Here is a 26,217-nt window from a genome sequence, read left to right on the forward strand (position 1 = left end):
TGCTGCTCAGTAATAATGTATAATAATCCTTACATTTGATATAGAGCCTTATCACATCTTCGAGATGTCTCAAAGCGCTTCACAGAATATTCTGTAAAGTGGATTGACTGGGAATTTTGTGGGGAAACGCGGCAGCCAATTGCGCACAACAGGGTCCCACAAACAGTCGAGGATTGAGTGACCAAATTATTATTTCATGTGAGACTCCCCTTGGTGTATTTACTGTGATGGGACAGTTGTCATCTGCATACTGTTGGGATCTCAACTCCCATTGTTCGAGTCAAAAGACCAGACAATAAAGTTTTGTGGCTAACTCAGTTGATTCAAATGTAAGCACAGCAAGAATACGTGCAACATACACTACCCAGTCCTGGAGCAGTCAGCGAGCTTTGGCCCTCCGCCCCTGTGTGCCTGGTTCCCTGCTGATTCTGCTGCTTTATGTCAACAATCTTTCAACTTTATACCTTTTTGTTTATCCAATTATCAGGCACGTAGGCCTTTTGCAACTGGGCAAAGAGTCAAGCGCTCTGTTACTTCTGTTTAGCCCAAGAACCGGGCATTTTGATTGCAAAACAGCTTGTATCCTCCCAAGGCCAATGATTGTCTTACTTCAACATTTCATATTGACCATTTCTTCTTAACCAGACAAAAATAACTTATGTTATTAACAGATGCTGAGTGATGATTCAAGTACAAAATGGTATTATCCGCCATTTTGATTCATATAAACAAAATTAACAACTTAACCTTTACAATTTTATTCAGCTCTGCCTTGAAGTGTTTCATTACATATATCATATTCTAACAGTCCCCACCTTGAGGGAGAAAGATCCTTCTTGATCCCTCACACATGGCTATGTTTTTTCGCAAGGCGGCAAGTTCATAACATTGAAGTTTAGACTGCATCTTAGTAGTAAAGGGGCGAAGGTAGGTTAAAGCAATCAGTAAGATAAGTAGTACAATAAGATGAGCAATTACAAAGGCATACGAGAATAAAGTAATCAATATGACGCCCATCTATTGATGTCAGGATTTGTTTTCGTCCATGAAGCCAGAAAAGGTGTCCGATCCACAGGAACCGCAATAATTCTTTCACGTTCTTGGTCTTTTGCGCCTTCAGCTTCTGCAAAATAAATCAAGCACAGTATCTTTAATTATTCCTTAGCAGTTTTCAATTGATTAATATGATGCCATCGTCCAATTTTCCCATTTCCTTTTTTAGAGGAAATTGTATCAAATATACCGATGGATTGGCTTTGTCAATGATGGGAAATGGCCCTTTCCATTTAGGATCGAATGGCCCACCTTTGTTGCCATAATCCCGAACCATTACGTTATTCCCAATTTGATATTCAAACGTTTTTACTGTTTTGTCAAAATGCTTTTTCGTTTGTACTGTAGATTTTCCCGTGTTAGTGGCTACAAAGGTATTGTATTTTCGTCACCCAATTTTCACTAACTACTCCAAGTGTCAGAGGGGTGCAGGTAGGTATGATACTATGGCCCAGAATGCGCATTACCCTGCCTGTCATTGCCTGGTGCGGGGATATTCCGATAGTGGAATGGGGCATGGCCCCTAAGACCATCCAACACATTGGTAACATCTGAGCCCATTTTGTGGGATCCGCACAATACTTTTTCAATAACATTTTAAGGGACCTGTTTCCCCTTTCCACCACTCCTGACGATTGAGGGTGGTGGGCAATATGGAATTTCTGTGCTATTCCCAGCATATGTTGCAATTCAGTAAAGATTCATCCTGTAAGATGTGACCCCTGATCACTATCTGCCTGTACAGGCAGTCCCCACCTGCAGATCACCTCACAAAGTAGTACCTTGGCCGCATATAGGGCTGTGTTAATGTGAGTGGGGAACGCTTTGATCCATTTGGTGAATTTATCCAGTACAACTAAGCAGTATTTGTATTCACCTTGTACTTGGGGTAAGGGGCTTATATAGTCAATTTGGAGGTGTGCCCAAGGACCGTCAGGAGGAGGAGCTGAAAGGACAGCCCTATTGAATGAGGGACCTGGGTTGTGTTGAAGGCACACAAGACATCGTTGGGTGGTTGGGCCACATCTAATTGACTGCAGGCCACCATGCAGTGGTAAGAATCTTTGCAGTAGTGGAATCGGTTGACATGTGGCCACCTGTTGGGTGAGTGTGGAACAGATGGAATAAATCCTCCGAAAAGGGCGGATGGTACATACACAACCAAAGGCTTGTCTACGGCGCCTGCATACATCAAGACATGTCCGGTCCCGAAACACTCGTTGTGAGGTAGCCCATGAGGTAGGTTGTGGCAGAGGGCAATTCTGATCATGCCATGCTTTAACATTACAGTAGGGCTCCCAATGATTCTGGATTGAGACGAGATCATCGGTAGTCATTTTTTGTCTTTGGACCGCCATCACTTGATATAGATCAGTTGGTGGTGTGGTCCGCCTGTGTATTTTCCCTTATGTGTTTGGAGTCTATTTTGGAATGTCCCTTCACTTTGGACAGACATAAGGGTGTCTGTCTATCCTGGAGAGTCTTCCAAATCGTCGCCAGGAGGGATCGATGGGTGAGGGCCTTCCCGTCAGGTACCATCTGAGCCCTGAGGTGTTCCTCTTTAGTTTCGGTAACAATCAAAATGTCATCAATGTATTGTAAAACCTCTGGACTTTTGCAGGGTCTAAGGACTTCAGTCATTCACTTGGGGAAAACAGTTATGGAGAGTTATGGAACCCCTGAGGTAACCTAACCCAGGGGTACTGGCGGTCTTGGAAAGTGAATGTAAATTTGTATTGGCCTTCTTTTTGGATGGGAATGCTCCAGAAACCATTTGAAATATCTAAGGTGGAAAACCAGCGACCCCCCCCTCCTCCACCCTTTGGGTACTTGGGACCAGAGAGTGGGAGAATCACTCACCACCGGGGAGGAAGCCGGAGCGATAGCATTCAATTTACGGTAATCGATAGTAAGACACCAACTGCCGTCAGGCCAAGTAGAGGAGTTGGTGGTGAAAGTGCCTTCTCGGATCACCCCTTGCTCTAATAAAGAGGAAATAGTGTCCTCCACATCGGGATGACTTTCGATGGGGATAGGATGCTGCTTAGCTGTCCCCTGGGACGGTCTGTTAATGCCTTTGTCCCCCTTTAGAAGGCCACAGTCATATTTATGGCGGGTGATCGCACTTAGATTATCAGCCAACACTTGCTGCACCTCCAAGTCTGTGTGTTCGGGTGGAGGGTAAGACTCAGGCTTTTTTACCGCGACGACAGACAATACATCAGATATCACGTGTGGGCCATAACCTGCATTATTGCCTCGCACCCAAAGGCATTCGTTAGCATAATCTACAGTAACTGCGTATTGGCACATAGCATCAGACCCAAACAGACCTCGACCATTAGGCATAGGCATTGCCACCACATCTCGCAAACACATCTGGATGTTTCCAGCCATTAAATGAACCTGGCTTAATTGCATCGCATTCTGAGTCGCCCCCATTAAACCCACTTAAAGATTCCCATTTCCCCCTTGGTTCCTGGATAGTTTTTGAGGTTCAGGGGTTTGTGAAATGGTGACATTCGCCTCAGAGTCAACCAAGAGCAATTGCTGAGGGGCCCCTTTGTACGCGAACGATGATACAAGGACGATTATCCCGAGTTGGGAGGAACTTAATGCATCCCGAGCTCGGGCTCGCAGGGCCCCAGATCCTGTCAATGTGGCACCTCCGTTGGAGGAGCGTAAGGGGTGGTGGAATTAACTTCTGCCACCTGACGAGTAGAGCTCCCCCCCGCGTAACCTGCTTGGCAGTTAATAACACCACAAGTTTTTCCAATGTATCTTGTAACGGGTCTGGGCGTTTGGAGCCACCTGTTGGCTGATCAGGATAATCCCTGGACTAGTGTCCATCCCGTCCGCAATGGTAACAGGCGCAATCACTGGTCCCTTGTCCAGCGTCAGCGCGCCGGAACCCGGTGCCGTTTCGTCGACCACGTCCGCGGCCAAAACCCGCTCTATTTGACTTTCAGTTAGAGTGTGAGGGGTCCTCCACCTCACACACTTGCTTTTTCACCTGCACTTCACAGCGCCTAACCTAGTTTATCAGCCTGACAGACTTTAACCAACAACTCATCCCAAAGGGTCTTAGTGGACACTGAGGCCAAGACCCCAAGCGCGGTTTTAGTCTTTTCACTCAGCTTATCCAAAAAGGTTCGCTTATATTGGCGGGAGTCTCGGAATGTCATGCCCACCTGTGCATTTTGCTGGGACAGTTCGTAAGTCTGATGGAGGCAAGCCTCAAACATTTGAGTTGTTTCACCCCTTCTTTGGGGTGCATTGATGTACCTGATCCATGACATTCAAATTATTCAGCGCCAGCACATTTAGAATGTCATTTAGAACTTCTCCGCCACTTCCTCACCCCTCAGACCGCTGAAACTCTTGTTCATGCCTTCATCACATCCAAGCTCGTCTATGCAAACGTCCTGCTTGTCGGCCTTCCCGACTCCTCCCTCCATAGACTGCAGATAATCCACAACTCTGCAGCCCATGTCCTCTCCCGCACCAAACTCCGTGACCCCATCTCCCCCATTCTCGCCCGTCCTCACCTACAAAACCCTCCATGGCCTCGCCCCACCCTACTTCTGCGACTTCCTAACCCCCTATCAACCCTCCCACTCCCTCCGCTCAACTGGCTCCGACTTGCTCTATGTCCCCTGACCCACCCGCCCCACTATTGGCGGGAGAACCTTCAGTCACTCTGCCCCCAACCTCTGGAATTCCATCCCCCAGTCACTCCGCCTCACCCCCTCCTTAGCCTCCTTCAAGTCCCGCCTCAAGACCTTCCTCTTCGACCATGCCATCGGCCACCTCCCCCCTTCCCCTCCCCTCTCTTCTCCCCCCCCNGATCCCAGCTCGGGTCTGCAATGCTGTACATTGTCCAGCGCCTTGGGACGTCCTCCCGACATGAAAGGCGCTATACAAATGTAATCTTGTTGTTGTTGTTGTTCGTGTTGGGTGGCGGCAGGCAACCGAGTAGCCGCTTGCAACTGTCCTTTAATGTTAGGCATTGAAGGCAGTTAGGAGCGCTCGTTTGCAATTAGAGGCGGACAATTCTGGGTGAGTAGCGACAAAGTAGTCCCGCGTATTTTGTAATTCAAGAGGGCTTCTTTCATCAGTAATCATAGAAATCGCCTGTACTAATGCCTGGCACTCACCATGGTTAATGGGTCTTTCCTCCTCATACAGGGCTGTTACGGCATGCGTTATGGGGTTAGTGCGGGCATTTCGATATACCACTTCTATCTTTCGGTGGCCCGGGCATTGAGGCTTAATCGGGTTGCCCCCCAACAGTAGTTTGGCGTATCCTCGCGATAATTGGCCGCCTTATCCTCCAGGCTATCCCGCCCTACATCATAATCATTATCTCCTCTCGTTACTGCAACTATGACTGCCTGACGTTGCCCTAGCTTACGCTGCAAATCTTTGATCTGAGCCTGGCATCTAGTATGATCGTCGGTTCCCGTCCCGATTTATTTTAATTCTTCTCCTGGCACCCCTCGAGGGTCACTCAGCTCCTTCTGCAATCGACTAATCTGCTGATCCTTTGCTCTCACTTTCCCTTTCTCTTTCTTTCTGTTCTTCTTTAGCTGCCCTTTGCCAAGTTAACAACAGCCTGCTGCTCCCCCACACGACAGTTCAATTCAGCAATTCTCTTGTACCCGACCCCTCAACTCTCTTACAGTTTCTTGGTATTGTTTGGATTTCCGATCCCACAGCCCAAAATTTGACTCGACAATCCAAATATGGTGTAGCAAGGTTTATTATGAACAGAGTGAACACAACATGTATTAACATATTACAACGTCACGGAAAATCTTCCTTGTGATTCTTAAAGGGAACTCTCCAAACTGGTCTCTCTCTCTCTCTCTCTCTGGAGCCTTCCTGTTCTTCTAACCTAGAGGTGTGATAGTTATACCCTTTCTTCAAGTGTCCTTCCTATGGCCCCTCTACCCCTTCCTGATACAGTCACGTACTCACGTTGATCAATCATTTGGCTTGGTGCCAACCTGACTGAGTCTCCCCATGGTCTTCCCTTTGTCCTGTCTAAGATAGGAGATTGATCAGTTTAGGGCTTTATCTGGTGCTTATTATTTTATTATGTGGGATCATTACTGTATTCCTTTTATGTGACTGGTTATTTCTTATTAGTATCCTAGTTTAAGTCCTCTCGTTTAAACAACTTGCTCATCAGTTGCTATTCTTGAGGGTTGCCTTTTGTCGCTTGGCAGGGCCTGTCAGAATCAAGCTACGACTGTTTGTGGGACACTGCTGTGCGCAATTGGCTGCCGCGTTCGCCCACAAATATACAGTCAATTCACTTTACAGTGTGTTCTGTGAAGCGCTTTGGGACGTCCTCCCGACGTGAAAAGCGCTATATCAAATGCAAGGATTATTATTATTATTATTATTATTATTACATTTGTTTAATGTTTCATTCTTCTCATTTTTGACGCCTTCTTCCTTAAGGCATCCCGCTTGCATCTCTTTCTCAACCCTTTCTCGGGCTTGAGTATAAGGGTCTTGTGCACTCACTATACCCATTCCATTGCCTTTTACAGAACCTTTAATCTTCTCCTCGTACTTTTCCCATGCCCTCGTCATATTGAATAATTTAGTTAGTCACTTGTCTGCCGCGGTTGCCAATTTGTTGGGATCTCAACTCCCGAGTCAAAAGACCAGACAATAAAGTTTTGTGGCTAACTCAGTTGATTCAAATGTAAGCACAGCAAGAATACGTGCAACATACACTACCCGGTCCTGGAGCAGTCAGCGAGCTTTGGCCCTCCGCCCCTGTGTGCCTGGTTCCCTGCTGATTCTGCTGCTTTATGTCAACAATCTTTCAACTTTATACCTTTTTGTTTATCCAATTATCAGGCACGTAGGCCTTTTGCAACTGGGCAAAGAGTCAAGCGCTCTGTTACTTCTGTTTAGCCCAAGAACCGGGCATTTTGATTGCAAGACAGCTTGTATCCTCCCAAGGCCAATGATTGTCTTAATTCAACATTTCATGTTGACCATTTCTTCTTAACCAGACAAAAATAACTTATGTTATTAACAGATGCTGAGTGATGGTTCGAGTACAAAATGGTATTATCCGCCATTTTGATTCATATAAACAAAATTAACAACTTAACCTTTACAATTTTATTCAGCTCTGCCTTGAAGTGTTTCATTACATATATCATATTCTAACAATACTTTGTTTATTTGTTAACCCAGATCTCACAAAGCTGAGATGTATTAATTCTTGCTTCCTCTATGGATTCACCAGCGTATAAATCTTTGTAATTCCTATACCATGTCTGGTGAAGGTTGGATTTGTGCATTTTTGGAATGGAAAATAAACCTTTGAAGGGATTATTCTGCTCCTTTGTCTGTCTTCCTCTTATACTTCTCTTGGTGAGGTAGAGTTCAGCCTAGCGTTTCCATTTCTATAGTGCCCTTCACACGGAATAGCATCTCAGAGCACTGCAGTGTGGCAGGGTTGGATGTCAAGCAAAGGGGAGCATGGGGTTGACCAGCGATGCGGTTGGAGAGATGAATCCTAATATACAGTCAATTCATTTTACAGTATATCCTGTGAAGTGCTTTGAGACATCTCAACAACGTGATAAGGCGCTATATCAACTGTAAGGATTCTAATTATTAGTAGTAAAGCATAGAGGAGGTAATAATAATAATAATAATAATAATCCTTGCATTTGATATAGCGCTTTTCACGTCGGGAGGACGTCCCAAAGCGCTTCACAGAACATACTGCAAAGTGAATTGACTGTATATTTGTGGGCGAACGCGGCAGCCAATTGCGCACAGCAGTGTCCCACAAACAGTCATAGATTGAAAATGACCAATTAATTATTGTTTTTGGTTTTTTTTTGAAGGGATTATTATTAGGCTCTGTGTGGAGTAAGGAAACTTGCCCAAGGTTTCGCCCTCTGCCTGGAATTGAACTCAGGTCTCTCACTTGCAAAGCGAGTGCTCTAACCACTGAGCTACAGGACGCCACGATTACTAGTTGCCTTCACTTGTCCTCTTCCCACTTACCACTCCTTCTTCGTTGATACTGATCTAAGTCAATGTGAGTTAGTGTGAATATGTGTGGTAGAAAAATGTCACCAAAGAAAATAAATTAGTACATGAGGGAGAAAGGAATAGAAAGTTATGCTGATAGGTTTAGTTGAGGAAGGTCAGCAGGAGGCTCATGTGGAACATAAACATGACCAATTGGGCCGAATGACCTGTTTCTGTGCCGTGTATTCCATGTAATTCTATGACAAGATAGTTTGCCTTAATTAGTAGTAATATTGAGAATTATCGTAATGTTGACATGTGTTCCGCCCCGAAATATACAGTCAATTCACTTTACAATATAAAGTTCACAAACACAGAGGTTGCGAGTATATTTTCTGGTAGAAAATGCCTAGATTTTTCATAGTACCATTGTAGTAAAGCTCTGCCTTCCCTAACAAACAAACACCTTTGGAATTTCCGTGTATAGGTGGGATAGTAATAATAATTCTTGCCTTTGATATAGCGCCTTATCACATCTTCAATATGTCTCAAAGCACTTCACAGAATATACTCTGAAGTGAATTGACTGTGTATTTTGCGCAGCCAATTGCGCGCAGCAATGTCCCACAAACAGTCGTAGATTGAAAATGACCAATTTATTATTGGTTTTGGAGGGATTATTATTAGGCTCTGTGTGGAGTAAGGAAACTTGCCCAAGGTTTCGCCCTGACCTGCCGGGAATTGAACTCAGGTCTCTCGCTTGCAAAGCGAGTGCTCTAACCACTGAGCTACAGGACTCCACAAACCCGCACTAGGCTCCATGACCCTATCACCCCCATCCTCGCCCCAACTCCACTGACTTCCCATCTCACAGAAGATACAGTTCAAGATCCTGTTCAGTTCAAACAGGCGCCATTCAAATGTAAATTTATTGCTGAATGCAAAATTTCGAGATCAACTGGTTTGACAAGTGAATAGAACATTCTGGGCAACAGCTGCAATACAAGGATTGCCTTGTGTTGAAATCCAGCCACTTTATTTGCTTCTCAGAATCCAGAGCAACAACCGAAAATAATCGAGTGAAAAGAGTGATTAGTTGTAGATGTGCTATTTTAATTACCATTATTGTCCCTCTTCCTCTCTCCTCAGATTGAGAATGCCTAATTGCAGCAGGTTAGTCTTTCTGTTCCTTGTCACTTTGACTCTGGGTTTAATCTTTGTACTGTTTTTCATTGGGAGCTATAGCATTTCAGAATCTTGCCTGAGCCCTGTGTGGCACCCAAAATACACCCAGAGCAAATACAAGACGACAAGAGTAAGGTCCATCTGCAAAGTAAATACCTCCGTTCTCCAGCTTCCCGACTTCTCTAAGGAACCAGCCCAGCTCCAGAACTTTATGAAATACAGGCATTGCCGGGAATTTGAACTGCTCCACAACCTTCCTGACAAATGTAAGGAGGACGTCTTCTTGTTGCTGGTGGTAAAATCCAACCCGTTCAACTATGATCGGAGGGAGATGGTGCGGAAGACGTGGGGCAAGGAGCGGGAGGTACAAGGGGTAAGAATCTGAAGGATCTTCATCGTGGCCCAGACCCCAGATGTGCAGGAACAGGGTAAAGCGAACCAACTGTTGGAAATAGAAAGCAAGGAGCACCAGGACATCCTGCAGTGGGATTTCCTGGACTCCTTCTTCAATCTAACCCTCAAACAGTATCTGTTCCTCCAGTGGATGGATAATTACTGCCCATCCGCCCAGTTTATCTTCAACGGTGATGATGACGTCTTTGCTAACACTGACAACATGGTGGAGTTCCTGTTGTTCTCTGCGTCGGCACAGAAGCATCTGTATGTGGGATACCTCTTTGAAGGCAACAAGCTGGTACGTGACAAACGGAGCAAGTACTATATCCCCTTGATATTGTCCACCTCAAATATCTACGCGCCTTATATTGGGGGAGGGGGCATCCTCATGTCTTCCTACTCTGCCAATGCCATCTACAACGCTTCCCAGACTCTGCAGTTATTCCCTATCGATGATGCGTTCCTTGGGATGTGCCTGGAAAAGGCTGGACTGAGCCCAAAGTCACATGATGGGTTCAGGACGCTTGGCATCAATGACCTGTTACGCAAAGGCAAAACTGAACAGCCCTGCATTTTACGCAAGCTCATGTTAGTCCACCGCTACCTGCCTCTCGAGTTGCTGCTCATGTGGGATGCTGTCAACAACCCCAACCTGAAGTGTGGCCATCAACCCCATCCATGAAGCCACCTCACTGTTTCTTGACCTGAAGCTTTAAATGAACTTTCGTGCCTGTCAAAATCACTTTTGGCGGTTTTCTATCCGTGATTGGGAGTTGTGAGCTAATAATTCTTGCTTTTCATATACCACCTCGTCACATCTTCGAGAACAGCTCAAAGCCCCTCACAGAATGTACTGTGAAGCGAATTGACTGCGTATCTTGAGTGCGAAACGTGACAGCCAGGAAGGTTATAGCGAATGGGGCTCCAGCAAATCAATCTTTGTAAATCTTTGTAAGTGTCATGTTCTTCCTGGGGCAGTTTGGTTGGATTCACTGTTGTGCACAATTAGAATGTAAAATAGTTCATTTTCTATCCTTTTTTTCTTCTTTCTTCTAGCAAATTCTTATGTTCTTATGAAGAACTCTCAACATGATGTTAAATGACTTAGGCAGATCCTTTGAATCCCTGTGAGTGTTGATTAAATGTCGTGAGGCCACAGATGTGGCTCTAAAACAATTTTATATCATTTTCTTGGGATTAACTTTTATGGTCTTCCATGCAGTTACCTGGTTATACTATTGGGGGTCGCAACAAGCTAACCCCCCCCTCCCCACCCCCACCCCCCGCAGGGGGAAATTGAACGCAGGTCTCTGTACTGTTACAGTAAAGCAGTCACTTGTTATTCTCTGAATTCGAACCCTCCTTGTGACTCTCATCTCACAGTCTGCGCTGACCCACCGGTGCGACACTGAGGGGAGCGTTGTTGCGTTGTCACAGGCGCCGCCGTTCGGATTACGTAACAATAATAATAATCCTTGCATTTGAGATAGCGCCCCATCATTTCGTTGAGACGTTTCAAAGAGCTTCCCGGGATACACTGTAAATTGGATTGACTATATCTTGTGAGCGAAACGCGGCAGCCAGTTTGCGTACAGCGGTGTCGCACGAACAACAACAACAACCAAATTACATGTGTTACAGCGCCTTTCATGTTGGGAGGATGTCCCAAGGCGCTGGACAGACAGAGTTACGGACCCGAGCTGAGGGTCGGGAGGGAGCGGGGAGGGCAGGGGGAGATCGAAAGCACGGTCGAAGAGGAGGGTCTTGAGGTGGGTCTTGAAGGTGGTGAGGGAGGGGTGAGATGGAGGGACTGCGGGATGGAGTTGCAGAGGGTGGGTGCAGAGTGGTGGAAGGCTTACCCGCTGATAGTGGGATGAGTGAGGTGGGGGACGTGAAGCAGGTCAGAGCCACCTGAGCGGAGGGAGAGAATAGGGTGGTAGGGGGGTTAGATGGTCGGAGAGGTCAGGGGGAGCAAGACTGTGGAGGGCTTTGAAGGTGAGGACCAGGATCTTGAACTGTATTCTCTGTGTGATGGGAAGCCAGTGGAGTCGGGTAAGGATGGGGGTGATAGGGTCGCGGAGCCTGGTGCGGGAGAGGACACAGACTGCAGAGTTCTGGATGATCTGCAGCCTATGGAGGGAGGAGTTGGGAAGGCTGACAAGCAGGGAGTTTGCATAGTCGAGCCTCAGTGCAATGAAAGCGTGTATGAGGGTTTCAGCAGCCTGTGGTGTGAGACAATGTCGGAGTCGGGCGACGTTGCAGAGGTGGGGGAAGACAGATCGGGTCATGGCGCAGATGTGGGGTAGAAAGGATAGTTAAGGGTCAAACAAGACCCCAAGGTTCCAGACTGGCTTAGCAAGGTGGTGGGTTTCATACGGGTTATGGTGGTGGTGAGAGCGGAGGGGAAGATAGGTTCAAAGGTGTGGAGGGAGGGGTGGGTAGGGGCTGGGGTTGGAGGGGGAGATGGGGAGGGGGTAGCAGTTGCATTGGCAGAGGCAGCTGAGCAGATTCCCTTGACTTTGGATTCGAGTAAGTCCAGCTTCGCCTCGCAGTTGGCATTTGAGGTGAGGATGGGTGAGGCGTGAGAGAGTGGCCGGAGGAGTCGGTTTGTGATGGAGAAGAGGAGCCTGGGGTTGTCCTTGGAGTAGAACAATGATTTAGGGGAGGCGAGGGCAGAGTGGTAGGATTTGACACGTGCCTGGGCTTTAAGGGAGCGGAGGTGGCTGGTGTACCAGGGTGATTTGCGTGAGTAGGAGACAGTTCAGGAAGAGAGGGGAGCGAGGGAATTGAGAGTGGAGGAGGGAGCTGTGGAGAAGTTTGACTGAGGAGGATAGATCATTGCAGGAGGACGCCCAGAGGGGAAGGAGTTCAGATAACTCCGAGGCAGGCGAGAGAGAGAGGGGGGAGCAGTAGATAAGGAGAAGTTTGAGGGAAAGATTGGAGCGGTGATAGAGGAGGGGAAAGTTCCAGAGGAGCAAAGGGATCGTCTGAGCCGGGAGGGACGAGTTGTGAAATTAGCAGGCGATGCGGTGACTTAATGTTAAGAGCACAAGTGTTTCTTGAGCCCTGTCCTGCTGCTGGTTCCATCCTTAAAATAAAGCATTGACCATCATCTATTGCACTTATTCAAGGACCCTTGTTTTTGTAAATTGAAAATGACGCAACTGGTTTGGGTTTGTAGAGTCCTGACTAGAAACTCAGATTGAAATGAGCAGCCAGGACATTGTGTTGACTGCGATACACTATGTACAGACCCACAGGCACACAGTCACTGAAGAGATAGAGGGGGATCTTATCCAGACCATTAAACCTTTTTTTGGGGGGGAGGGGCGCGGGTCAGCGAGAGAACGAGAGAGAGAGAGAGTGGGTAATGTTAGGAATTGGGGAAAGAGAAAATAAGCAGAGAGTAAAGAGAGGGGAGAGGCGCAGAAGGAGAGAAGAAAGAAGGGAGGAAGACAAAAGGGAAGGATTGTTAGAAAATGTAATTGATTATTTCTCGTACAAAGGCTTGGGCAAACTGAGCTAACTGGAATCTAAGTAGGTAAAACAACATAGTTTGTCAGTGAGAGCATCGTATCTGTTGATTGATGAGTCATGAGCTGGATTGCGCTAGAGTCGCCCTGGAATACTGTGGACCCGCCTGCCTCAGGAACCAGACTGGAGACCGCTGCAGAGGGTGGGATCGATTCCGACACATCACCTCGGAGCCAGGAGACCCTCTTGCCTCACTCCTCTCCATGCCTCGCTGGGAGAAAGTGAGTGAGAGAGAGGGAGAGAGAGAGAGACAGAGACAGAAATGGAGGGTGGCAGAGTGGTAGTCATGTGCAGTGTCTATCACAACACCGTGTAGCTTCTGCTGTTTGCCTCCACTCCATCAGGGCAACACACCTCTACCCGGTACACTGTGTGATCACATCAATTTAAGGAGAGGAGGTGGGGGGTAGTGCTTACGGTCACCTCACCCCTCCCCCTGGCTCGGGGTCAGACTCCGCCACTGTCAAGCGCTCCGGGATGCGATCCCCCCCCATGTTACTTAACCACGAGTTCTAGTCACTCAATCCTGAATCCTGACCTGCGTCACGTCCTCACCTTGTAGGACCTGAGGATGAATCCCATTTTTTCTCTGTTGCTCTCGGTCTATCTCAGGGGTTTTTCTCCCGGGGGAAAGAAACAAACAACAACAACTTGCGTTTGTATAGCACCTGTCACGTCGGCAGGAAGTCTGGCTTAGCAAGGTGGTGGGTTTCATACGGGTTATGGTGGTGGTGAGAGCGGAGGGGAAGATAGGTTCAAAGGTGTGAAGGGAGGGGTGGGTAGGGGCTGGGAGGGGGAGATGGGGAAGGGGTAACAGTTGCAGTGCCAGAGGCAGCTGAGCAGATTCCCTTGACTTTGGATTCGAGGAAGTCTAGTATCGTCTCGCAGTTGTCATTTGAGGTGAGGCGTGAGAGGGTGGGTGGAGGAGTCGGTTCGTGGTGGTGAAGAGGAGCCTGGGGTTGTCCTTAGCCTCCAAGATTGTCTAGGAGTAGAACGACGATTTAGTGGAGGTGAGAGCGGAGTGGTAGGATTTGACATGGTCCAGCCAAATCTGCCGGTGGACAGTTAGATTTGATTTAAACCAGGTGCGCTTATCGGAACGCGCCTGGGCTTTAAGGAAGCGGAAAGAAGACCGAGGTCCACCCACAACAAAACCAACAACAACAAATTGCATTTGTATAGCGGCTTTCACGTCAGAAGGACATCCCAGGCTGGAGCGTCAGCGATTTGGACCTGAATTGGGGTTTGTGATCAGGAGGGAATAGGAGGCTCAGGCGAAGAGGAGGATCTTGAAGGAGGCAATTTTTTTTAAAAGTCGAATTCGCCATCTTCAAATCCCACTAAAAACCTGCCTCTTCGACTGCATCCGGTCGTCTTCCCGATTCTCCCTCTTCTTGTCGTCTGACCCGACCACTGCCCAGCGCTCCGAAACGTTATCCCACGCGAACGGGGAGATGTACGAATGCAAGTTGTCGTCGATGTTGACAATCCGCTCCCACAGGCTGGAATTCTGAGCCTCACTGGCGAGAGAACAAAAAAACAACAACACGTTTAACAAATGTGCAAGTATCCTTATGGCTTAAAAATTATTTTGAGCTTCCTGCTCCTGAACAGAAAGGGTTAACGCAACAGCTACCTCTGCTGCTTTCTGCAGATTTGCCTCACAGGTATGCTGGTTGCGAGTTAAAGTGGAGGCTACGAGATCCGACAGATTACAATCCTTGTGGCTAGCGATTGTTTTCAGCCGCTTTCAATCAGCTAGAGTTTAAGGTTTATCGTGCCGGTGCCAGCAAATTGACTGTTTCTGTCGACAAGCCAACTGCGGAGTGGAGCGCTCGTTGTGTCCCATTATCCAGTTCTCAGAGAGAGCTTTCCAGTTTTCTGATACTGAAAGGTAATCGCATAATTACCTACACTTGGCACCGGGTATGTTCTCTTTCCTTAATCGACCTTGGCCGCAAATTTCTAATTTTTCTAAACGACTTGTTGCAGGCAACCGGAGTCCGGCAATGATAATGTAATAATAATCAGAATCTGTGTATTAAGAGTCCTTCCCATTATCATTTTATGTTTCTGCTCTGGGTGTAGCTTGATTGCCATTTTGTAAAAACTTATTGGTGGTCTGTTTTCTTACTCCACTCAGTGTTGCTGTCTCCGTCGTTCATTCTTTTCTGATGTCTTTCGCTGACTCTCTCTCAGTCACCCTATCTCTATCTACCTGTTTGTCTGCTCGGTGAACAGACAGCAGAAAGAGAAGCTCTGGGATTCTATCCTCCCTGAGGGGCACTATATAAATGCAAGTTGCTGGTCTGACTTTCTCTGTGTGTATATATCTTATCTCTCTCTTGCCTTGTCTCTGTCTATACATCTCTCTCTCTCTCTTCTATCTGGATTTATCTGTTTCTGTGTGAAGTTTGGTAGAAAAAATAGAAAAGCAGATTATTTTCTAGATGGGGAGAGGTTAGGTCGTGTCAGTATTCAGAGGGATTTAGGTGTCCTTGTACACCAATCACAGAAAGTTAGAATGCAGGTACAGCAAGCAATTAGAAAGGCTAATAGCATGTCAGCACTTATTGAAAAGGAGTTAGAGTACACGAGTAGCAAAGTTTTGCTGCAATTGTATAGAGCCTTGGTGAGATCGCACCTGGAATATTGTCATCCTCAAAGCTTACTCTCCCACCTAGCTTAGTATCATCTGCAAATTTAGATATTTTAAGTTCTATGTCCTTTTCTAGATTGATATAGATTGTAAATATTTGAGGCCCAAGCACTGATCCTTGTGGCACTCCACTCGTCACATCCCACCAATCTGAGAAGGACCCGTTTATCCCTACTCTCTGTTTTCTTCCCGTTAGCCACTCTTCGATCCATGCTAATACATTGCCTTTAGTTCCATGTGCCCTAATCTTGTGTAGCAGCCTTTTATGTGGCACCTTGTCGAATGCCTTCTGAAAATCTAAATATAGTACACTACTGGTTTCCCCCCCTATCTAATCTGCTAGTTACATCCTCAAAAAACTCTAAAGGATTTGTTAAGCATGACTTCCCTTTTGTAAAGCCATGTTGACTCTGCCTAATCATATTATGGTCCTAAGTATCCCACTACAATGTCCCTAATTAAGGATTCTAGAATTTTCCCTACCACCGATGTCAGACTGACTGGTCTATAATTCGCCATCTTCTCTCTCCCACCCTTCCTAAATAGTGGTGTTACGTTTGCGACCTTCCAATCAATGGGAACCATTCCAGAATCCAAGATCAATTTTGCAAGATCAAAAACAAAGCATCTGCTATCTCTACAACCACCTCTTTTAAAACCTGAAGACGCAGGCCATCAGGTCCAGGGGATTTGTCATTTTTTAATCTCAACAGTTTCTCTAGTACTAATTCTTTACTGATGTTAATTTTCCTAAGTTGCTCACTAACATTGGCTTCTTGGTTCCCTCTACTTTTTGTAAGAAAGGATAAACTCGCTTTAGAGGGGGTGCAATGTAGGTTCACTAGGTTGGTTCCTGGGATGAGGTGGTTGATGTATGAGCAGAGGTTGAGTATTCCTGCTCCTAATGTTCTTATGTTCTTTCTCTGTTTCTATTATTTTTCGGTCCTATCTCTTTGGATTTGACACTTCGCACAGACAGCCTGGATCATCGGCAGACACCCTGCTGACCAAAAAAACAATTTGCAATTCTCTGTCCCCTTTTCAAATAACACAATTGTCTATGTGGCTTTGTGTATCAGAGAATTCCACAATCTCACAGCAATGTAAGCAAATGATCTCTTATCTCAATTGTACCAGGTTTAGCTTTAATTTAAGACTATAATGCTTTGCATTGTATTCTTCCGCTGGGGTCTAGCGTCCAGGGCTGCCATTAATCTAAAGATTATAAACCAGTTTTTTATTAACCTTTCACTAGAACTAATAACTACAAGTGGCACTTCACCGAAGATAATATCTCAGGGATTAATCTAGATAAATATTGCCAGGTGGCTTACAAACTGAGAAGATATTTTCTAGCATCTCATGCAGGAGTTAATAATAATAACCCTTAGCATAGCAGTGTCCCACAAACAGTCGTGGATTGAGTGACCAAATTATTATTATTTTTTCGAAGGGATTATTACACCTGGAAAAGCGATCTGCTAGTCAACTAGCAACTGGAAGCCTTAACAATAACAGCACCCCAGAGTGCTTGCCAACTCACAGAAAACGATGACTCATAATACAATAGTTCAGGGCTTTGCATTGTGACAATTATTAATTTTGTTTGCTCTTCCCCTGCCTCCTTCTCCCCACTCCCCCCTACACACCCTCCCCCCTCCCCACTTTTCTCCTCATTGCCATTGATCCACATTAGTGTGGGGTTTTAATTAATGTGATTGAGAAACATGAATGACGGTTTTGGTAAAACGCAAACAGGATGTGGTCAAAAAAATGTCACTAAATAATATTGAAAATATTGAAACTGGTTAGAACACTTGCTTGGTAAGCGAGAGGACAAGGGTTTGATTCTTGGTAGGGTGAAACCTTAGGCAAGTTTCCTTACAACGCACGCCTCTGTTTACCTAGCAGTAAGTAGGAACCCGGTTGTTAGTCGATTGATGGATCATTTCTCCAGGGGTAATAATCCCTTTAAAAAAATAATAAATTGGTCACTCAATCCACGACTGTTTGTGGGACGTCACTGTGCACAATCAGCTGCCGCGTTTTGCCCACAAAATACACGGTCAATTCACTTTACAGTTTATTCTGTGAAGCACTTTGAGACGTCTCGAAGACGTGAGAAGGTGCTACATCAAATGAAAGGATTATTACTATATAGGATTATTATAAAACTAGCTTGGATGGTTTTGCAAAACCTGTTTGCTCACTTAAAACATTCTGCCACATTTCTCCTCCTCTAAACCATTTAACTGCGTTAAGAATAGAGTAAGCACGTTATTCCTGGATGAAAAGTATTCTGTGATGAGTTTGTGCATTGATGTGCATTGAGGATATTGCTGGAGTCTTAACCAGCTAAACACCCAAAGCTTACCATGGGGAGCAAGCACTGCCTCCAAACAAAAACTTCCAATACCTGAAAGGTTCATAACGAATGCCCCTTTTTAACAGATAATTTATCTTGCTAAACCACTCAATCAACACTCCAATGGATCACAGCAGATTGAGACACTTCATGCAATATAACAATTGCTTTGTGGGTGGGCGGTTAAATACCGGTCAGTTTATTTATTGATCTGAATTCGGAACATCTCCGGGGGAAAAAACGTAAGTGAAAGTGTTCTAGAAAGAAGTAGGTGAAAATATTCACCCCAGGACATGATCTGGAACAGTGGTGGGACAACTTTGGTTCTTGATTGTTCTTGATTGATAGCTACTGGAAACATTTATTTGACACACGCAGTCATCTAGAACACGGTGATGATTGACAGGCCATTTTATGACTCATCCGGGCTGACTACAGCAGATCTAGACACTAGAGAATCATTGTTGGATGTCTTACAAGCTGAGCAACAACAACAACTTGGATTTATATAGCGTCCTCCACGCCAGACAGCGTCTCAGAGCGCTTTACGATAACGGATTCCGGGACCGAGCCGGGGGAGGGGGAGGAAGATTACCAAAGCGGCTTTTTGGGAGAGATATTGGCGGAGACGGGCGATGTGTCAGAGGTGGTAGAAGGCAGTGCTGGTGAGAGACTGGATGTGGGGGAGGAAGGATAATTGGGGGTCGAAACTGCTGCCTAGGTGGCATACGGGTTCAGAGAGTTTTAGCGGGAGGTCGGGTAGGTGGAGGAGGTGAGAGCCGTGAGATTTTAGACATTGACGAGAGCCAAAGAGTATGGCTTCCGTCTTGTCAACGTTCAGCTGAAGGAAGTTTGCGCTCATCCAGCCCCTGAGATCTGACAGGCAGAACATCAGGGGACTGGGGGTCGCAAAGAGAGGTGGAAAAATAGAATTGGGTGTCATCTGCATACACGTGGAACTGTACTTTTCTGCAGTGAAGAACTATCACACATAACAACAAATCAGCACTATCTCTGCTCACAGAGAGAGGAGATACAGGCTAGCTCAGAAAATAACCTTTGAGAACAGGAAGGAGAAGAGGGAAGTTGAAAAGCACTTTCTTCCCCTCGCAAGCTGGTCCTTGAAATGTGGAAGAAAATTTAAAATACAGCACTTTGCACTCCTCCCTGGAGCTGATATACATCAGAGTGGGTAATATCATGCTTGTGACTTGCGTGAATGTTGGAGGCTATTTCCAAGTGTGGTTGGAAAAAATGTCACCAAAGAACTGTGGAAAATGCTGAAATGGTTTGGCATATTTTGCCTTAACCTAGAGGACATTGGTTTCAATTTCCGGGCAAGAACCTTAGGCAAGGTTCCTAACTCCACACGCCTCTGTTGACCTAGACGTAAGTAGGAACCCGGTTGTTAGTCGATTGGCAGATAGCTTTCCGGGGGTACTAATCACTTCAAAGCAAAAATGTGGTCACACGAACGATGACTGTCTGTGGGACACTGCTGTGCGCAATTGGCCTCCGGGTTTTGCCCCAAAAATATACAGTCAATTCACTTTACAGTATATTCTGTGAAGCGCTTTGACACGTCCTGAAGAAGTGATAAGGAGCTATATCAAATGCAAGGATTATTATTGTTAATAAGTAATAATAATGATAATAGTCCTTTCATTTGATACATTGCCTACAAGTAGGGAGGAGTAGGCATCCAATTTGCACACAGCAATTGGTCAAACAGTGACAAATTTTACTGGCAGATTCTAGGCTTGGACACCTCGGTAGAAACTCTCTTCTCTTTCCTAATAGTGCCATCCACTTGAATGGTTAGACAGAACCCCAAACCATATTAAGATTTCTTGGAGACCTGGGGACCAAGAACGTTTGGGGTTCCTCCACAACCTGGAGACAAATAACCCCACCCCTGTTGGTTGCATTAGACAAGTGATATAATAATAATCCTTGCATTTGATATAGCGCTTTTCATGTCTTCTAAATGTCTCAAAGCGCTTCACAGAATATACTGTAAAGTGAATTGACTATATATTTGTGGACGAAACGCGGCAGCCAATTAGTACAGCAGTGTTCCACAAACAGTTGTGGATTGAGTGACCAAATTATTATTATTATTATTTTTATTATTGTAAACTTTTGGGACTGACCCTCCTTGTAGCTTCCAAACTAACAGGAGACACTTGCTGAACAGGTTTTACAGGAGGTCAGAGGAGGTTGGACTAATCATGTTGCTTAACATAACACTTTGGGTTAAATTCCTGTCATTTAGTCTCATTCTCTGAATTTGGCACACCTCTTGAAGTAAGTAAGCATGTTATATAAGGAAAGAAAGGTAGAAAGAAAGGTAGAAAGAAAGGTAGAATGAGAGAGAGAGAGAAAAAGAAAGAAAGAAAGAAAGAAAGAAAGAAAGAAAGAAAGAAAGAAAGGAAGAAAGGAAGGAAGAAAGAAAGAAAGAAAGAAAGAAAGAAAGAAAGAAAGAAAGAAAGAAAGAAAGAAAGAAAGAAAGAAAGAAAGAAAGAAAGAAAGAAAGGAAGAAAGAAAGAAAGAAAGAAAGAAAGAAAGAAAGAAAGAAAGAAAGAAAGAAAGAAAGAAAGAAAGAAAGAAAGGAGAAAGAAAGAAAAGAAAAGAAAGAAAGAAAGAAAGAAAGAAAGAAAGAAAGAAAGAAAGAAAGAAAGGTAGAAAGAAAGAAAGGTAGAAAGAAAGAAAGGTAGAAAGAAAGAAAGGTAGAAAGAAAGAAAGGTAGAAAGAAAGAAAGGTAGAAAGAAAGAAAAGAAAAAAAAAAAAAAAAAAAAAAAAAAAAAAAAAAAAAAAAAGAAAGAAAGAAAGAAAAAAAAAAAAAAAGAAAGATAGAAAGGTAGAAAGAAAGGTAGAAAGAAAGGTAGAAAGAAAGGTAGAAAGAAAGGTAGAAAGAAAGGTAGAAAGAAAGGTAGAAAGAAAGGTAGAAAGAAAGGTAGAAAGAAAGGTAGAAAGAAAGAAAGAAAAAAGGTAGAAAGAAAGGTAGATAGAAAGGTAGATAGAAAGGTAGATAGAAAGGTAAGTAGAAAGGTAAGTAGAAAGGTAGATAGAAAGGTAGATAGAAAGGTAGATAGAAAGGTAGATAGAAAGGTAAGTAGAAAGGTAAGTAGAAAGGTAAGTAGAAAGGTAAGTAGAAAAAGAAAGAAAGAAAGGTAGGTAGAAAGAAAGGTAGGTAGAAAGAAAGGTAGGTAGAAAGAAAGGTAGGTAGAAAGAAAGGTAGGTAGAAAGAAAGGTAGGTAGAAAGAAAGGTAGGTAGAAAGAAAGGTAGGTAGAAAGAAAGGTAGGTAGAAAGAAAGGTAGGTAGAAAGAAAGGTAGGTAGAAAGAAAGGTAGGTAGAAAGAAAGGTAGGTAGAAAGAAAGGTAGGTAGAAAGAAAGGTAGGTAGAAAGAAAGGTAGGTAGAAAGAAAGGTAGGTAGAAAGAAAGAAAGGTAGAAAGAAAGGTAGAAAGGTAGAAAGAAAGGTAGAAAGGTAGAAAGAAAGGTAGAAAGGTAGAAAGAAAGGTAGAAAGGTAGAAAGAAAGGTAGAAAGAAAAGTAGAAAAAGAAAGAAAGAAAGAAAGAAAGAAAGAAAGAAAGAAAAAGTGTTTACTGTGGTCCTTTAATTCTCCTCAGGTGAAGAATGAAGAAATTGTACAAGACACTCTTTGAAATGATTCTGCTCATGATGGTCGGGTCTTTTGGTATACTCTTTCTACTGTGCAGTCCAAAGGAATCAGCCACACACAGCCACGTTCAAAAGGCTGCCCTCAGGCGTGTACTCCTCCCAAAGTCTACCGTGACCAAAGCCAAGATAACAAAAACGGGATCCGTCTGCAAAGTAAATGCCTCCGTTCTCCAGCTTCCCGGCTTCTCTGAGCAGCTAGCCCACATCCAGGACTATCTGAAATACAGGCATTGCCGGGCATTTGAACTGCTCCGCAACCTTCCTGACAAATGTAGGGAGGAAGTCTTCTTGTTGCTGGTGGTAAAATCCAACCTGTTCAACTATAATCAGAGGGAGATGGTGAGGAAGACGTGGGGCAAGGAGCGGGAGATACAAGGGGTAAGAATCCGAAGGATCTTCATCGTGGCCCAGACCCCAAACCTGCAGGAACGGGGTAAAGCGAACCAACTGTTGGAAATAGAAAACAAGGAGCACCAGGACATCCTGCAGTGGGATTTCCTGGACTCCTTCTTCAATCTAACCCTCAAACAGTATCTGTTCCTCCAATGGATGGATGATTACTGCCCATCCGCCCAGTTTATCTTCAACGGTGATGATGACGTCTTTGCTAACACTGACAACATGGTGGAGTTCCTGTTGTCCTCTGGGTCGGGCCAGAAGCATCTGTATGTGGGATACCTCATTTATGGCGGCGGGCCTATACGTGAGAAATGGAGCAAGTATTTCATCCCCGAGATAGTGACCACCTCAAAATCCTACCCATCTTATGTTGCGGGAGGGGGCATACTCATGTCGTACTTCACCTCCAAAGCCATCTACAAAGCTTCCCAGACTCTGGAGCTGTATCCCATCGATGACGTGTTCTTTGGGATGTGCCTGGAAAAGGCTGGACTGAGCCCGAAGTCGCACATGGGCTTCAGGACGGCTGGTGTCAGAGATCCATCTTCGAATCGCATATCCTTTGATCCCTGCTTTTACCGCGAGCTCCTGCTCGTCCACCGCTTCTGCCCTTACGAGTTGTTGCTCATGTGGAAAGCAGTTCATGACCCCAACCTGAAGTGTAGCCTATCGCAGGACACCCCAACGTAGCGGACCTGCTGCCATCTCAACAAGTCGGTTCCACCTCCTAAACACAGAGAAACCAACCTTAACGGCCGTGGACCTGAGGCTTCAAAGGAACGTTGGTGCCTCTCGAGATTGGTTGGAGTTTTTCTACCAGTGATTGACTGGGAGTTGTGAGTTTTGCACTGGGATAGTTGCGAATTCCTCGCCTCCACAATGTACTGACTTGATTTGTCACATTGCCATTTAATTGTCAGTCTCGTTGAGACTCTATCTCTGAGGTTTACTCTGTGAATGGTCTTACATCTGTACAGTAGTGAGACTTTGGGAGGGGGTGGGCTGTCGTGGCTGGGGTGTGTGGGAGGGGATTGGGGGGAGATACGGTGGGGAGAGAGATACAGGGGATGTTGGTATATTAATTCTAGACACCATTCTCCTGCGAATGATACAACTTGGGGAACATGAGAGCAAATATTGCTTATTGCCCTGCTTTTTAAAAAAATATACAGTATATCATGAAAACTTAAAGCCACTTGATTATTTTTCATAAAGAAGGGGGAGGTGGGCATTATCCCAGTGCACACTCAGCAATGGCTAGACAGCTTCTAGTGGAAATTTCCTTCAGTCTGGAATGAAGAGAGAGCCATCAACATCCAGTCGAACTAGAAGTACCTGAACTGCTGTGGTTTTAATACATGGTCGCCACTAGATAATCATAATAATAATAATCCTTGCATTTGATATACCACTTTTCATGTCTGTGGATGGCTCTGAAAAGCACAGCATACCTCTACTCTGCTGCTGCTCAGTAATAATGTATAATAATCCTTACATTTGATATAGAGCCTTATCACATCTTCGAGATGTCTCAAAGCGCTTCACAGAATATTCTGTAAAGTGGATTGACTGGGAATTTTGTGGGGGAAACGCGGCAGCCAATTGCGCACAACAGGGTCCCACAAACAGTCGAGGATTGAGTGACCAAATTATTATTTCATGTGAGACTCCCCTTGGTGTATTTACTGTGATGGGACAGTTGTCATCTGCATACTGTTGGGATCTCAACTCCCATTGTTCGAGTCAAAAGACCAGACAATAAAGTTTTGTGGCTAACTCAGTTGATTCAAATGTAAGCACAGCAAGAATACGTGCAACATACACTACCCAGTCCTGGAGCAGTCAGCGAGCTTTGGCCCTCCGCCCCTGTGTGCCTGGTTCCCTGCTGATTCTGCTGCTTTATGTCAACAATCTTTCAACTTTATACCTTTTTGTTTATCCAATTATCAGGCACGTAGGCCTTTTGCAACTGGGCAAAGAGTCAAGCGCTCTGTTACTTCTGTTTAGCCCAAGAACCGGGCATTTTGATTGCAAAACAGCTTGTATCCTCCCAAGGCCAATGATTGTCTTACTTCAACATTTCATGTTGACCATTTCTTCTTAACCAGACAAAAATAACTTATGTTATTAACAGATGCTGAGTGATGGTTCGAGTACAAAATGGTATTATCCGCCATTTTGATTCATATAAACAAAATTAACAACTTAACCTTTACAATTTTATTCAGCTCTGCCTTGAAATGTTTCATTACATATATCATATTCTAACAATACTTTGTTTATTTGTTAACCCAGATCTCACAAAGCTGAGATGTATTAATTCTTGCTTCCTCTCTGGATTCACCAGCGTATAAATCTTTGTAATTCCTATACCATGTCTGGTGAAGGTTGGATTTGTGCATTTTTGGAATGGAAAATAAACCTTTGAAGGGATTATTCTGCTCCTTTGTCTGTCTTCCTCTTATACTTCTCTTGGTGAGGTAGAGTTCAGCCTAGCGTTTCCATTTCTATAGTGCCCTTCACACGGAATAGCATCTCAGAGCACTGCAGTGTGGCAGGGTTGGATGTCAAGCAAAGGGGAGCATGGGGTTGACCAGCGATGCGGTTGGAGAGATGAATCCTAATATACAGTCAATTCATTTTACAGTATATCCTGTGAAGTGCTTTGAGACATCTCAACAACGTGATAAGGCGCTATATCAACTGTAAGGATTCTAATTATTAGTAGTAAAGCATAGAGGAGGTACAGGCTAGTTTAGAAGAGAATGTTTGAGAAACAGAAGGAGCTGGAAAGAGAGGCGTGAAGTAAAAAGCACTCACTTCCCTTCACAAGCTGTCCTTTGGAAACCGCAATAAAAGAGTGAATTCAGCACTTTGCGTGGGACAATTACTAGTTGCCTTCACTTGTCCTCTTCCCACTTACCACTCCTTCTTCGTTGATACTGATCTGAGTCAATGTGGGTTAGTGTGAATATGTGTGGTAGAAAAATGTCACCAAAGAAAATAAATAAGTACATGAGGGAGAAAGGAATAGAAAGTTATGCTGATAGGTTTAGTTGAGGAAGGTCAGCAGGAGGCTCATGTGGAACATAAACATGACCAATTGGGCCGAATGACCTGTTTCTGTGCCGTGTATTCCATGTAATTCTATGACAAGATAGTTTGCCTTAATTAGTAGTAATATTGAGAATTATCGTAATGTTTGACATGTGTTCCGCCCCGAAATATACAGTCAATTCACTTTACAATATAAAGTTCACAAACACAGAGGTTGCGAGTATATTTTCTGGTAGAAAATGCCTAGATTTTTCATAGTACCATTGTAGTAAAGCTCTGCCTTCCCGGACAAACAAACACCTTTGGAATTTCCGTGTATAGGTGGGATAGTAATAATAATTCTTGCCTTTGATATAGCGCCTTATCACATCTTCAATATGTCTCAAAGCACTTCACAGAATATACTCTGAAGTGAATTGACTGTGTATTTTGCGCAGCCAATTGCGCGCAGCAATGTCCCACAAACAGTCGTAGATTGAAAATGACCAATTTATTATTGGTTTTGGAGGGATTATTATTAGGCTCTGTGTGGAGTAAGGAAACTTGCCCAAGGTTTCGCCCTGACCTGCCGGGAATTGAACTCAGGTCTCTCGCTTGCAAAGCGAGTGCTCTAACCACTGAGCTACAGGACTCCACAAACCCGCACTAGGCTCCATGACCCTATCACCCCCATCCTCGCCCCAACTCCACTGACTTCCCATCTCACAGAAGATACAGTTCAAGATCCTGTTCAGTTCAAACAGGCGCCATTCAAATGTAAATTTATTGCTGAATGCAAAATTTCGAGATCAACTGGTTTGACAAGTGAATAGAACATTCTGGGCAACAGCTGCAATACAAGGATTGCCTTGTGTTGAAATCCAGCCACTTTA

The 26,217-nt window shown here is 44.7% G+C and overlaps 2 protein-coding genes and 1 long non-coding RNA gene across 7 annotated transcripts; 2 read left to right on the forward strand and 1 right to left on the reverse strand.

Annotated features, from left to right (window-relative positions):
• Positions 1-742: 742 nt before the first annotated feature.
• Positions 743-6,343, reverse strand: LOC103181971. The gene is made up of 2 exons (XR_488265.2): positions 5,211-6,343; positions 743-1,123 (listed from the first exon to the last, which is right to left on the reverse strand). It is a non-coding gene; the product is annotated as an uncharacterized LOC103181971 (long non-coding RNA).
• Positions 6,344-9,223: 2,880 nt separating this feature from the next.
• Positions 9,224-10,478, forward strand: LOC103181970 (N-acetyllactosaminide beta-1,3-N-acetylglucosaminyltransferase 3). The gene is given in 1 exon segment (XM_007898792.2): positions 9,224-10,478. A coding segment is annotated over 1 exon segment (1,107 nt). The 3' UTR covers positions 10,331-10,478.
• A 29-nt stretch (positions 10,479-10,507) lies between these two features.
• LOC121850537 (N-acetyllactosaminide beta-1,3-N-acetylglucosaminyltransferase 3-like) lies at positions 10,508-23,479 on the forward strand. Of its 5 annotated transcripts, none has more exons than XM_042342676.1 (2): positions 10,508-10,599; positions 21,838-23,479. In XM_042342676.1, the coding sequence occupies exon 2, from the start codon at positions 21,845-21,847 to the stop codon at positions 22,976-22,978; it is 1,134 nt and encodes a 377-aa protein (XP_042198610.1). In that variant the 5' UTR covers positions 10,508-10,599; positions 21,838-21,844; the 3' UTR covers positions 22,979-23,479. The 5 variants fall into 5 exon arrangements, with proteins under 5 accessions (XP_042198610.1, XP_042198607.1, XP_042198608.1 ...); XM_042342673.1 differs by lacking the exon at positions 10,508-10,599 and adding an exon at positions 14,813-15,108; XM_042342674.1 differs by lacking the exon at positions 10,508-10,599 and adding an exon at positions 14,813-15,076.
• The last annotated feature ends 2,738 nt before the right edge of the window (positions 23,480-26,217 follow it).

Source organism: Callorhinchus milii, unplaced genomic scaffold, assembly GCF_018977255.1.
Source record: "Callorhinchus milii isolate IMCB2004 unplaced genomic scaffold, IMCB_Cmil_1.0 Scaffold21, whole genome shotgun sequence".
Taxonomy (NCBI): Eukaryota; Metazoa; Chordata; class Chondrichthyes; order Chimaeriformes; family Callorhinchidae; genus Callorhinchus; species Callorhinchus milii.